The sequence below is a fragment of the Eucyclogobius newberryi genome, unplaced genomic scaffold (assembly GCF_026437365.1).
Source record: "Eucyclogobius newberryi isolate DKJ021-1_F unplaced genomic scaffold, fEucNew1.0.hap1 SCAF_17, whole genome shotgun sequence".
NCBI lineage: Eukaryota > Metazoa > Chordata > Actinopteri > Gobiiformes > Gobiidae > Eucyclogobius > Eucyclogobius newberryi.
Window position 1 is genome coordinate 31,901,372 of NW_027315801.1, and position 15,057 is coordinate 31,916,428.

General features: G+C 41.7%; 2 protein-coding genes across 3 annotated transcripts; both read left to right on the forward strand.

The window, feature by feature from the left end:
* Nucleotides 1-550: 550 nt before the first annotated feature.
* On the forward strand, nt 551-5,921 carry alx3 (ALX homeobox 3). 2 transcript variants are annotated; one of them, XM_072450083.1, is made up of 4 exons: nt 551-912; nt 4,240-4,514; nt 4,585-4,707; nt 5,221-5,921. In XM_072450083.1, the coding sequence occupies exons 1-4, from the start codon at nt 585-587 to the stop codon at nt 5,557-5,559; spliced, it is 1,065 nt and encodes a 354-aa protein (XP_072306184.1). In that variant the 5' UTR covers nt 551-584; the 3' UTR covers nt 5,560-5,921. The 2 variants fall into 2 exon arrangements, with proteins under 2 accessions (XP_072306184.1, XP_072306185.1); XM_072450084.1 differs by having other exon boundaries at nt 551-832; nt 4,244-4,514.
* Nucleotides 5,922-8,191: 2,270 nt separating this feature from the next.
* Nucleotides 8,192-12,133, forward strand: rbm15 (RNA binding motif protein 15). The gene has a single exon (XM_072450073.1). It carries the CDS (start codon nt 8,341-8,343, stop codon nt 10,852-10,854), a length of 2,514 nt encoding a protein of 837 aa, XP_072306174.1. The 5' UTR covers nt 8,192-8,340; the 3' UTR covers nt 10,855-12,133.
* Nucleotides 12,134-15,057: the final 2,924 nt, after the last annotated feature.

The following is a 15,057-nucleotide window of genomic DNA, read 5'->3' on the forward strand; positions in this document are numbered from 1 at the left end:
TCTTCTACATTTAAAGTTTTTGGAGAAGTGGCCTATATTTCTGGGAGCTGTCGTTTAGTAAAATGGCTGGTCCATAAATTAAAGTCAGTGTTGATTCCTTATTGTTCTGTTGAATTATCCTCCGTTCCTCAAAAGCCTTTTAATTGCCAATGTGGGTCGGTTTAATTAAATTGCTTATTCAAATGTTGCTTACAAGTCCTAAAAAGGCCACTTTTATCCCATTTCCCCCGCACATTTGTTCTGCACAGTCTTGTCTCGGTGCTACAATTGCACAAAAGACCGTAACGACATGTGAAATAGGAATTAAATGGTTAATTGAGGGGACACAAACCACACGTGATTGAATTTTTGGCAAATTATATCAGACTGCTGGACCAAGGATGCACCTTGACGCGCGCGCCATACGCGTCTGCTCTCTTTCACAAGCACGCGCGCTTCCACGCACGCAATGCAAGTTTCACGGGTCTTTGTTTCTGATCTGGTAAATCCCACCCACTTGACTTGAGCAGGAGAAAAAAAGCGAGCTGCGCACCCGCTCCGTCACCAGCCAGTCTCTGTCGTCTGTCGCTCGGAACTGGAGCGAGATGGACACGGACACTTGTTTGTCTTTCTCCCCGCAGAGCAGCAGGCGGACTCCGGACACTTCCCCCGGTCTGGACCACGGCTCTGGCCCCGGGACCTTCTTGCACTGCCATGAGCTGAAAGGCCCGCACCTCGGTCCTCTGCAGCACCGCCTGGGCCTGCGCGGGGACGTGTACACGGTGGCCATGGCAGACTTTACGCACGGAGCCGCTCAGGCCACTGCGCCCGGTTCTCCGGGAAAACACGGCAAGTTTCTGGAAAGTTTGAGTCAGGACCAAAAGGGGACTGTTATAAGTGGGAAACCAGGATTTTATGACTTAAACTCAGATGGTAAGTCTGTGTAAATGGTTATTATTTTATGATAAACCATTTCGTCTGTATCTTTTTATCCAGAGACGTTTCTTCTGTTGCTAAACTGTCAGTTTAACCATTTGCTGTCTGACCAACAAGAAGTCTTAAAGTATAGACAATCATTTTGGACTATCGTTATCCAAAATTGCAGTTTTGGTTGTGGTTTACTGCCACATAAAAATAAACAACAATAAATACATTGAACTGTTGCATAATGATGCATATAGTAAATACCTACCAAAATGTATTCAATTAAAAAAAATATAAATGTTTTTTATAGTAAGTCATTTAAACCAAAATGTACTTAACAACTAGGCTAAATTAATTAAACCATCAAGGATATATATATTTTGAATTATAATTTGTACTAAATGTGCAGTAACTGCCTTTGCCAGACAGTGAAAGTCTGAACACTTGTGAGGACAGGTCAGAGGTCATTGTCACGAACAGCGGCCGTCACTGTTTTAAATTATAGAGTCTGGACTCAGCGCAGGTGTGTGGTAAATGCTGTCGGACTTAATAGTCAATAAATGTCCATATTTGAGAAATGTATCCTGTTTTTGTGATTGTGCAGAGCAGAGGAGGATATGAGTTCTCTACATCTCTGTGTCCACAAAAATATACAAATGATTCATGTTCCTGCCAAAAAATAACATTCTCACCCGCCCATTTCAAAGTATTCTCATTTATTTTCCAAATTATTTTTTTTTGTATCATTACTTTATTTTAACTCTCAAACTCGCCCTGTGTGTGTTTTTGCAGTAGGCCTCTTTGTCAAGACAACTGTCGGAGTGCAATTTCCATCCATCCATTTTCTACCGCTTGTTCCCTTTCGGGGTCGCGGGTGACTGGAGCCTATCCCAGTGACTTCGGGCCTTAGGCGGGGTACACCCTGGACAGTGGCCAACTTGTCGCAGTCGGAGTGCAATTTGATTAATTTAATTATTTTGTCTTCAGAATAGGAATCTAAACCGTTAAGGCCTAAACTTTTCAGTTTTACCTTGCTACTTTTAATTCTATATATATACATTTTTTACTTATCTTCAACTGGATGCAACTTTCTGACATTCACCCATAACACAGTCACAAGACATTAAAGCCACATTTAGATGAGTCTACTGTGCAATTTTACACTTATTTAATATAGGCTATATAGAAAATGATTAACTCTTTTATTATTTTACTGAAGTAATTCAATTAATAAAACAGTTTATTGAATAATAATAGTATAATCAAGGATAATTCTGCCATTTCTTATTCTCATAAAAAATGACGAAATTGCTAATTACAAAAATATGATTAGATTAAATCTTGATTCATATTAGACATGTATCTATAAGAAAATTATATTATTCCAAACATTACAAATTTTGTTATTAGGACGTAGATAATTTGTATGATTAAATTTGTTGCCAATTTTCAAAACGTATTTTGCCTTTTCCTTATTTCCCATAAGTGCTTTTCAGTGGAGGTAAAACGGATGTGGATTTTTTTTACCAAAAGCCACAAATGCCCCTGCAGCCCTTGTCTGCCCTCTCTGCTGAGAATATGCAGAGCTGCAGTGTGTAATGTGGTTCAAATGGACGTGAGGAAATTAATGTTGCAATGAGAAGTGCTCTGAGCGGCCCCAGATTGAATTAGTGCAATGGAGTCGTGTCTGCTGCCTCCAAAGAGAGTCGTGTCTGCTGCCTCCAAAGAGAGTGAGACTGACGCTCAGGGTAAGACGTAATGAACACAGACATCAGAATCCAAACAACGAGGCACAGTAAAGCATTTTACATTCTCTCACAGGGAAAGAAAAATGAACTGTTTTCTCTGAACAGTTTCATGGGTGTAAAAGGCGTCAGTTTTTACCTTTAGTAAATTAAACTTTGTGTTAGCTGAAAATAGAATAACAACCTCTATGACAAAAATAATTATATTATTATTATAATTGTACAATTGTTAAGGGCAAGTTACTAAATAATATAAAGTGACTGAGAACATTGATTTGAATAACATCAATATTCAGGCACTAACTAGAAGTAAATGAAGTAAAGGTGCAGTTTGATCCTTGGATCATCTAACACTGATCTTTCACCGGTGAATAGTTGTCTCTGTCTCCATATGTCAGGCCTGCGACTGCACAATGTTTTGGATTAGGGCTAAACAATATTGGACATTATTGCAGTATGTAATATGGCTGTTAAGTATACTTTTGACACAGTACATCCAGTTAAAACAAATAAGTTCATGCATTTGTATTCGTCGAAATTATCTCAAAATAAGAACTTAACGGAGGCAAAACTGAAACTAAATTAAGGATAATTTAGAGTGGATAAGAGAAATTATGAATGATGTTTGTTATGAAAACAGAATATTTCTGTCAAATGGTGTTATGTTTAGTTTGGTGCAATATCGATTATTGTGTTTGTCAATATTGCGATATTGATACTAATATATTGCACAGCCCTATGCTATACCCGACCTTTATGGTTTTACGATATTTTAACAGATGCTTTATACGGACTTATTCTTAAGTGTATTCTTGCACATCTTGATGTGGTGTGTATTTTATTTATAGTTGAATTAGATTTGAGACACCGCTAATTTGATTCAAGGTCTATTTAGTTGAATAAATTACTTGCGCTTTTCTTCTTCTTTTGACATAACAGGACAACACTTGCTTTGTGCAATGAGAAAAACAACCAAGAGGTAATGGGTTTGGATGATTCTTATAAAAAAGGTTTATGTGGTATAGGTTTAATTTAATAACAATGTTGACTATTCATCACCAACTAACAGTAACAGTGAACATTCAGCAAAGAGTTTAGCAGTCATTCAATTACAGTATTTGCGTCTTGTTTTTGACACACATGACTCCACTTATAAACTCTCTCCAGGGTTCACAAGGAAAGACAGAACCTGCAGGGATTTCAGAACGTATCAATTTAAAAATGAGTCGCTGTAACAGATGGACAGTTGGATAATCAATATAATTGTATAATTGAAAGTTTTATTAAGTAAAGCTATCACATAGGTTACTTAATTAGACTATAAAAAACACACACACAAAAAACAGCTATCAGATCTGAGACATTGAGACAACCCATGCTATTAATTAAGGATCAGGGAATAACATTTTCTTTTTCTAAATGTAAACTATGATGATACATGGCAGTGAGACTTAATGCTACAATGCTTTCTGAGATACCCAAATATACTTTACATTTGAGGACAAGCAAAAGCAACCTTGCCAATAATATATTTTCCTAGTATTGCATGTCAAGAGTCCTTATTTTCTACTTTTGTCATTTGTGTTGAAAGGCAGAGAGAAGGGAACCCCCAAAACCATGATCTACCCAGGGATGGGCTCGGACTGTTGTGCAAAGATGAAAGAGGCTGCGGGCATGATCCAGGGAGACGCCATTGTAGACTCCATCGACTTGTCGGGAAAAAACAAAAAGCGCCGAAACCGCACCACGTTTAGCACCTTTCAGTTGGAGGAGCTGGAGAAAGTGTTTCAGAAAACACACTATCCCGATGTGTATGCCCGCGAGCAGCTGGCCCTCCGCACAGAGCTGACAGAGGCACGGGTACAGGTGAGACCTTGTCCTTTTCTCTGCTTTGAAACGTCACAATGGGCACTTGACACTTTTGGTTCCGGGACAGGTTTGGTTTCAGAACCGCAGAGCCAAGTGGAGGAAACGAGAGCGCTATGGCAAGATTCAAGAGGTCCGCAACCACTTTGCTACCTACGACTTATCTCTACTGCCTCGCCATGACACATATCAGGTAGGAACTACTCCCAAGGCAACACTACAGAGTTTATAGTAGAGCTGAAACAAGTTAATCTATTAATCACAACTAATGTAATAATTATCAACTAATTTAGTAATCGAATAATCACTATCTGGTCCATAAAGAGACTTCGAATCATGCGCTGAGAAAAGAGGTTTTATGACTCAGAAAAAGCAGGGCCTTGTCTGTAAATGTATTCCATCAAGATGGCCTCAAGCTGCATCACTTTATATGTGTCTGGGTCAAATTTTGTAAAAAGCTCATATTTTTCAATCTGAACAGTTAGCAAAACAAATGTTAGTTGCAGCCTTAGTTTGTAGTTAGTAGCAAATATCCATGTGTGTTTCAGAATGATGAGAAAAGGATTGTTGTCATAGAGATAAACAATTTGAAACTGTATATGAGATCTTTTTATTTTGTATTTTTTCATCAAAATACTGCATATAACTGGAAGCTTAAGCCCACGAATAAACGGATAAAAATATGATATATGTACTTTCTCCTCAGATGCAAGGTAATCTCTGGCCCGGGGCGACCTCAGCCGGAGGAGCTGGTGCAGCGGCTGGTTGTGTGCTGGCTCCTGACCCTTCATCCTGCATGAGTCCGTACCCTCACCCGCACAGTAACCTGCAGAGTTTCATGGGGATGCCCACCGCGCCCACTCACCCCCATCACCACCACCCTCCGCACCATCACCACCCGGGCCTCTACTCCCTCCACAGCTTCCCTGGGGGCCTGGGCTCCCCCTCCATAGATGGACCTGAGAGCGAGTACAAGCCCACAAGCCTGGTAGCGCTGCGGATGAAAGCCAAAGAGCCGGGCAGCATTCTCTCTTGGCCCACATGACCACAACAGTGCCAGCGCTCTATTATGCACTGACTGAGCCAAAGCCTATTACATTACTGATCTAGTCCCAAATGTAAACAGCCCCCTCGGCCTATGAGTCAAATATTCCCTCTCAGCATTTATGCAAGCAACACAAAGACATTTTACAAGCTTGACGAGGACTGTTGAAAATTACCCTTGCACGTAAAACTATATTAATAACAATAGCATCTCACCTCTTTTACTTTTGATATTTGATGTGTCCATTAAAACAATGGCGGACTTATTTAAGCATGTACAAATGTAATTATCAATTATCGTGTTAAACCTTTTTGTGTTTCTTGTGAAAATAGTGCCACCAATAATAAAGTCTGTCATCAGCAGCAAGTGTTACAATATCTATTTAACATGTAAGGTTTTTGATCATACAAGTGAGGGCTTACTCAATTAGGCTACAAATGACAAGTGATCAAACAATACAAGACAAGTTAATGATGCTCCGTTGTAAAAATGAACAAAAAGGTTGATAAAAATGTCCAAGCAATCTTTCCTTTAATTTAGATTTTCAAAACAATATAAGACATGACATATTGAATTGGAAATGTGGTAATGTGGAAAACTACTATGTGTTGAGGTTCTGTCTATTACATTAGGAAAATCTGGGCTGCTGCTTGGAAAAGCTACTTGTGGCACTTAATGCATCATGGTTGGACACTAAAGAACTATTCTACCATTTTTTTGTTTTTGCTTAACCAACTCATGTCTACATAGTAGACTCCAGAGCTTCTTGGTTTGATCATATATTTTGTCCTTCGATTTCCTTTGACTCTATTTTATCCAGCGTTGCAAAACACTTTAGGCATATCTTCTTACCATTCTTCACCCAAGACTGTATTTACTTTACTCTCACAACATTGAACTGCAATGCACTGTCCCATGTGGTATGAATTGGGTGTTTGTCAGATTGGCAAACATTTCAATATTTCTGACTTAAAAGACACATCAGGTATTCAGAAATGCAAAAGCTGTGGTGGACAAAGCCTTCACCAACTTCAAATATCTCCCCTGCAGTTTTCGTTGCTTACGGGGGAATGGATCGGTTGGCGTTCTCCTCTGACAGACACACTGGGCCAGATTAGCTGCTGGTCCCTTATAGTCTTGTGTGATAGACCAGACATGTGTTTCCAATAGAGACACACAGAAACACTCTCCACACCCTCTGCCTCGAATTCCAGCGCGGCCCGGGAGACGGCAGCCTTACTGCAGTTACATAGGCCTGATTAGGACTAAGATTAAGTGGATGAGATAAGGAGAGCTGTCAGTAGAGACTGAGGAGATGGACAAAAAAGGCTCATGTTGAGGTTATAAATGATTTTTTGTGAGCGTTTTTACTTTTTATTTTTTTTTTTAATGTTCAATTCTTCAATAGGCCTAAATCATGTAGACTATTCTCTCTCCACCACTAGCAGTCTCTAAGGTTTTGTGAAAATATAATAATTATTTTATGTTTTTCCCATTTCAAATATTGCAGTTGCACAAAATGTGACTTAAAATATTGTAATAGTAATTTCTAAGTATACTCTTATTTGTGTTTTTGATATTGTAACCACTCTGTATTGAAGCGTTTAGATCCATTGAACACCAGTAAAGATGAATTTGCTTAAACATTTAACAATACATTTTCTGTTTTTAATAAAGATACAACAGGCCATTGGCTTTGATCTGAAAAGATATATATCAAGCCCTGCAACACCACAATAGGAAGTAAATAAAAAATGCTCTGGCCTGGTAATAACGAAGTGTCACCGAGACAAGGGTCAATGGGTGAAGACTGTCACAAGAAACTCACGCCTGCCCTTATTATTGGACAGAAATATGATTTAATGCTCATTAAAACTACAGCGCTGCCACTGGCTGTCAGAGCTTTGATCTTGGCCAGATTTATACAGTCCAAGTGCAATTATCAAGGGCTGAAGGATTGCTTTATTTGAAGTCGTAAAAGTGCAGAACGGTATTCACACAAAGTAACCTAAGTGAAGCAAAAGAAACATGGTTAAAACATGATAACATATACACATCACACACACATAAATAGGAAAAGTGGGCGAAGAACACAATATGCACTGACTGAAGGTGCAGTTGAACGCCAACCTTGCGTACAAATACACCTCCTAGTTGGCACAAATATCTAGCAAATAAATGAACTAGGGCTAATTATTTATAGTCGTAAGCATCCAACAGTATATTAACAAAAATTGAATTGAATGCATATATTTTATTACCCTGACAAAACTTACAAATTCTTAACAGTATCATTACAGATGTAAATCAAATAATAATATTTATAAAACATACATAATACAATAATTCATAATTTTCAGAGACTGTCTTTTAGTCAGTTTAATGTGAATATACTGCCATCTTCTGGCTATAAATAAAACGGCTCACATATGATTACAACATTTCCTGCACCAGTGACAATCATGGATATATTATATTAATCGACTCATTTATTAATTTGTGCCCGTGCACTGCATTATAAAGGTAATGTGTACATTTGTTATGTTTATAGAAAATTAAGCTAGTCTCAGATGATTGACAGCCACTGCATGGCTCCCCTCCCTCATTTGGACCAATCAGCTCGAAGAGGCGGGACCACACGGTAGTGTATTACAAAATGGCGACTGTTGTTGTTTTTCCGCAGGATCAGTGAAAAAACTTCTTGTAATCTCTTTTAATACGGCGCAGTTTTGCAAGAACTAATAGTGATTTTGGACCCGCATCGCCCTCGCATAAAGGGAAATGAAAGGAAAAGAGCGGTCGCCGATTAAAAAGCGCTCCCGGGCCTTGGACGATCTCCGGGACCGGGGCGGCTGCCATCTGAGCAGTAAGAAAATGGGGGTGAGCTCGGTCTCCGGCAGCAACAATGGCACCGGCTCCGCTAAATGCGACGGGGGCTCGACCAGGCGGAGTCTGATCGGCGAGAAACGAGACAGAGACTTTGATGGCCACGGCCGGGTCGGTAATAATCATGGCTGCCCGGGTGTCGCTAGCACCGGGGCTAAAAACCATAGCCTGGGCCTGCCGCTGGATTTGGCCGCACCGCGGAGCGCCTCGAGGGGCGAGCAGCGTGTCCAGGCGCCCACCCCCGAGAGTGAGTACAAAACTCTCAAAATAAGCGACCTCGGCTCCCAACTCAGCGACGAAGATATCGAAGATGGACTATTTCACGAGTTTAAGAAATTCGGAGACGTCAGCATTAAGATTAGCCGTAGCAACGAGGAGCGAATAGCTTTTGTCAACTTCAGGAAACCCGAGGACGCACGGGCCGCGAAGCACGCGCGTGGACGTCTAGTGCTTTATGATCGGCCCCTGAAAATAGAGCCCGTGTTCACCAACCGACGGAGAAGCCGCTCCCCCGTGGACAGAGAGCTGTTTGCAGCGGCGCCGGGGCACAGACACATGCAGAGGCCGCTCTCGCCCTCGGGCCTCGGGTATAGAGACTACCGCCTGCAGCAGCTCGCTCTGGGACGCCTTCCGCCGCCGCCGCACCTGCCCCGGGACCTGGACCGGGACCGAGAGTTTTCCCTATTTGAGGCCAGAGTTCGCCCCGCTTTTGTCCCAGAAAGAGCAGCTTTTCGCGAGGAGGACTTTATTTCTCCAGAGGATGACCAAAGGGCCAACAGGACGTTGTTTTTAGGGAACCTGGACATTTCCATTACAGAACCAGACATAAGGCGGGCTTTCGACCGGTTTGGGGTCATCACAGAAGTGGACATCAAGAGGCCCAGTCGGGGCCAAACCAGCACGTATGGATTTTTGAAGTTTGAGAACCTTGACATGGCCCATCGCGCTAAGCTTAGTATGTCCGGAAAAATTGTGGGCCGTAACCCTATAAAGATAGGCTATGGGAAGGCTACCCCCTCCACTCGCCTCTGGGTGGGGGGACTTGGACCCTGGGTGCCTGTAGCTGCCTTGGCCAGAGAATTTGATCGCTTTGGCACCATAAGGACAATTGACTATAGAAAAGGGGACTCTTGGGCCTATATCCAATATGAAAGTTTAGATGCTGCACAGGCCGCATGCACACACATGAGGGGCTTCCCTTTGGGGGGTCCCGAAAGAAGACTCAGAGTAGACTTTGCTGAAACTGAGCATCGTTACCAGCAACAGTTCCTGCAGCCTCTCCCCATTCCCCCATTTGACATGTTAGCAGAGTCATTTGTCCACAGAGCCGCCGCCGAGCCCCTCAGGGTCCGAGAACGATCTCCTCCGCCTCTTCACTTCAGGGAGAGGGAACTCTTTCCAGGCAATGGCTGGCCCAACCCGGCTTTTCGGGAACGGGTCAGAGCCTCGCCCTTTGAGCCTTTGGAGCACTTGGACCGTGAGCGGAGAGCGCGAGAGTCCTGGTCTTTGGAGAGGGAGCTGCAGAACCGTGAACAAAACCGGAAACGACGCCCCATGGAAGACGGGCGTCATTTAGACCACTCTCCCGACAGCACTGAAAGGACAGCACGGCGCAGGCGCGCCTCTCCAGAGGGCAGCCCCGGGGGTAGCAGCAGAGAAGGGGGGCGCTTCAGTGACTCAGAGCGCCCTCTACGAGCTGACAGAGCTTCTCCAGCTCGAGAGCGCCACAGCAGTCTGGAGCGGGCAACAATCGAGCGAAGATCCAAAAGCCAGAGTCTCACGGATAAGATCTCCAACAGTGCGGCTCCTGTCGAACGCAAGCGCAAATCTGGTGAAAGTAGCAAAGGCTCAGCCAAGCGAGAGCGCACAGACATCTCTAAAAGCCAGCTCTCCAAACATGACAGCAAACAGAGCCCCATCTGGAGTGGCATGCTGTTGCTGAAGAACAGCCACTTCCCTGCCCACATGCACCTCCTGGAGGGCGACGCTGGAGTGCCCACGGATCTGCTGCTGGATGGCCCTGGACGACCTGTGAGCGAGCTGAAGATCACCCAGCGTCTACGCCTGGACCAGCCCAAACTGGACGAGGTCTCCCGTCGGATCAAGGTGGCAGGACCCGGAGGATACGCCATCCTGTTAGCGGTGCCCGGGAGCACGGACGACTCCTCTTCTGATGCTGTATCAACTCAACGGCCGCTTCGCAACCTGGTGTCCTACCTCAACCAAAAGCAGGCTGCCGGGGTCATCAGCCTGCCTGTAGGGGGAGGCAGAGAGAAGGACAGCACAGGGGTCCTTCATGCTTTCCCTCCCTGTGATTTCTCCAAGCAGTTCCTGGATTCCTCTGCTAAAGTTCTGGCTAAAAGTGAAGAGGACTATTTAGTTATGATTGTGGTTCGAGGAGCATCTTAAAAAAAAAAAAAAAAGACAAACGACAGAACACAGTCATTTGAAGTTGTTAACTATTGCATGCCATTTGTTCTGCATTATGGGATACACTAGTATGGTTATCCATGTTTGTTGTCATGACACTTAAGTTTAAGTATTTCCCCCAGATTTTGTGATACAATTTAATTAGCAGAGCAAATTTGAAAGGAAGCTGTTACAATCAACACTTGAGTTTCAAAGGAAAAGATTAGTCAGATTTTTTTCTCATTTCAATAGGCAAATGTATTTTGAGTATTTGAATCCGTATTATTATAAATGATCAGCCTGTGGGATGCCATTTAGTAGGACAGAAAATTCAAATTAAAACTGATCTGATGAATCTGGTTGAATAATAACTAAAACTAATAGCCTATGTAAGACTTGTGTTTTTGAGATGAATTGAAAACTTTCATTGAAGTTCGTAGTTACTAAAAAAGGTAAAAGATTCTTCACTTTGGGTCAAAATGTTTTGCATATGTTTATGGTTTTTGTTCAAATTAATGTTTGTTCTTAAACTTAACACAAAATAGATGGACATTTACTCCTGGTAACGCTAGACTGTGGGATCTTTGACCAGGTTTCAGACTATCAAACACTACGCAAGACGAAAATACTAACTGCTATTGTTCCTGTGTGTACACCCCTGCTCCTGACATGGTTGTGATAAATGTGATAAAAAACAATATAGTAGTGACTGATCCAGGAGTGTGTTCATATTCTGACAGCCCATTTTTTCAGGTTTTTAATCGTTGATAATTATAATCAGTAAAATGTCATCAGTAAAAGTAACCAAACCCTGCTTTTTGGGCCATTTGGATAGGCAATTTTTGATATTTTATGTTAAACCATTTTTTTGTAGAAAATGGGACAGTATGTTACATTCGCCTGTCCTGTTCCCAGGCCTATTACAGTGGTTGGTAATATCTTTGTCATGCGTCACAATCTGGCCTGTTTTGATTTGCCATGTTTGATTTGATCTGTCCTAAAGACATTGATGTGAAAGTGTTCCACATGCAGCATCAGCGCCTCTCGGGACTCTGCAGAGGCTCCTGCAGTGAGGCCGTGTGTGTGTATGTTTTCTTCTGACGAGGCTGCTGTATTTGTGTGGCCCTCTACACCTCACATGAGCTCTGTTTAAATGGAAAAATGAGCACTGTACCTTTTGATCTCATGGGAAAGGAACCCCATAGACCTGCAGCTGTTCTGCAAGTTCACCTGGCACTTTATGTGACCTATTATCAATAAATTGTTCATGTGAAGGAAACGTGTTTCTTCGATGGATGTGATTGAAGAAACGGGCTGCCGTTCCTTATTGTGTTTCGAGGAGTTGTCACTTGTTTCTGCTCAGGAAAAGGGAGACGGTTTTATTAGCCACAAAGAACACAGGCCACTGTTTGATTTGAGGATCGCTCTTTGTTTCAGGCCTGTTCACAGCTGCTAAGATGCACATGTTTATTTACATTGACACCTTTAACACTGCTCCTGTGCAGCGCGCTGCTTCAGGAGGAGCCAGAAGCCTCTGCTGCTGCAGTCCAGTGTCTTAGCGGAGGAGCATGTGTCGAGACGGAGCCACAAATCATTTGACCTGCTTCCGGTCTGCCCTCTTAATGCCTTACTCAACTCCACACTGGAGACTGTGGTCCTCTTGGTTTGAAGCTGGTGTTTTTGTGCTCTTCAGATGATCTGATTCACCTTGTACTCAGCTCAGAGAAGAGGACTGACCCCTGGTTCCAGATAGGAATACGGTTTTCCTGTGATTTGCATTAGTATAACCAGACCTTTAGGAGCTGCTGCTGTACTCTCCTAACTCCTGCTCCAGGATGGAAGTGACTCGAGGCAACAGCTTGATTTGTTTTTTGTTGTCTTTTACACTGCTGTGAGGAATCCATGCGCTGGACCTGGCCTCCAAGAACCCTCTTCCTCAGACATTTTTGTTCAGTCTAGTTCCAGTTACACAGGAAACAGCTGAGTTATTTCTACATCTTAGTGTTGTGAAGACAGTAGATGACGTGAGGAGGCACCACTTGACACTGGGCTGAAGACCACTGCACCTGCTCTGCTCACTCAGGGTCGACCGCGCTCTGAAGAGCTCTGTCGTCAAGGTGAGTATGAAGACGACATGCTGCCTGCCAGCTCTGTGTCCATGGCACAGGCAGCTGGGTAAGTATCAGGTGTCAAAAACACACGATAGAAGGACATTACAATGGTGATGACAATCTTTTTAAATATATTACATTTTTTTTTAAATTATAATAAATATTTTACCAGTTAAGGTAAGACTGACAACGGTAATAAAATAAGGCAGTAATTGGTGTAAACTCTAAAAATGTTTAGGTATTCACTGGGATAGTCTACAAAACCCAAAATATGTTTCTTCTATATTTATTCCCAGTTTCCAGAAAGAATACAAAAACCTTGATTATCTCTGACTAGTTTATTAGCCCTAGTGGCCCACAAACAAACATCTAACATAGTGTCAAAGAAACATGGAACTCCACATTAGTCAAATGTGCTGCTCTTTAAAATTTCAACAGTAATTCTTCATTTTTTACACTTAAAATACTTTCCAAAATTGGAAAAAATACAAATGATGAAATTGATTTGAAGCTCATTCACGAGTGTACAAAATTAATTTAAATTCTAACTTTCAGATAAAGCCACAAAGGCAGAAGGACAAAACAAGTTTAACTATGACTTGAAAGTAATTCAGTTTGAAGTCGATTTTTACAGTGGATGCTTTTTACTACATTTGAGACTAAATATCTGTACTTTTTATTCTTCAATATTTTTTAACGGGACTAAATAGTAGAACGTATTTTTCATTTGGTTCGATGAGTCACCGGTCATTGTTTTAGCAAGTTCGTGATGATCTCCTGACTAAAGGTTTTGAATTCAAGCCCAAGCTTTGAGCAGACCAAACAATATTTATGAAATTCAATAGAAAAATGTATTGATTTGAATTTATCTTTTTTTTTTTCACCAAACATCAGCACAATTCTTTGTCAAAATCACAACATTTAAGGCTTCAACAGTTCCTTAAATCTGCTTAAAAATCTTTTACTTCTTCTCATTTACATTTGTAACTCATCATTTTGACTGATTTGACCTGAAAGGCTCAAACTTGTTCCTGAACCCTTTGGATACAAACAAACGGTCTGATTTACTGATTTAATTTTAGGTTGTAACAAGATTTCACCTAGATTTTATTTGGTAGTGCAAACTGATTAATCCCAGAATATTTTATTTTGAACATGCCCAGCAGCTGGACGGCTTCCTTTTATCAGATAGTGGACCAAAATGAATACATTCAGAAAATGGCCCCGGACTCTTAAGTGGTCCAAGTACTTCAAAAATGTTACCAAAGTAGATTTGATATATTTTTTTGGCATCTATACTTAAGCTTCAAAATTGAGTTCTTCTTCCACCACTGGTCCATGGATGGTGTGGTGGTCCTGGCCCTGGGTGCTGCACTGACTCCTGATGCGTTGCCCCCGTGGCATTGAGGGGCGGGTCAAATGCGGACGACCTTAGTAGTATCTGTTTTAGAATGACAACATGGCACACCGTTGTTCTAACTTAAACTCTGTGGGGCTGTGCTCATTTTATATGAACTAATCTAGCCAATTCCTACTTTTTAGGCTCAGATGCGTGTTCCTCCCACCTGAGGTCAAGGACAAGTGTGTATCTTTAAAGGTGATGTATGTCGCAAGAGCTCTGATTCGTCTACTACAATCACAATTTAAACTGTGTTGCTGCTGTATATTCTATAATATTGTGAACATAAAGTTTATTTTAGGTTTGGAGTAAGGCAGCACAGAGCTCATTCAGTTTTCTGATAGGATATTTGGCCTGAGAAACATACATAACTTTTATACCATGTTAAACATTTAAAATTGTGAATGACATTATTACTGTACAGTTTTGTTAAAGTTTGATTTTGATGTGAATGTGCTTACCTCATATCATTCAGGTCAGTTTATAACATACATACTTAAAATGACTTAACAAAATGTGTACACTTGTGTGATTATGTCATTTCAGTGTGTACTTACTTGCAAATACTTGTCTTTTTGCTTTTGTTTCAGAGTTTGAGCAAAGACAGGCCACGTGACATGAACAAACCACTGAGGCTTCTCTGCGACCACATGCAAATTACACTATCATTAATATCTTCATTAATGATAGTGT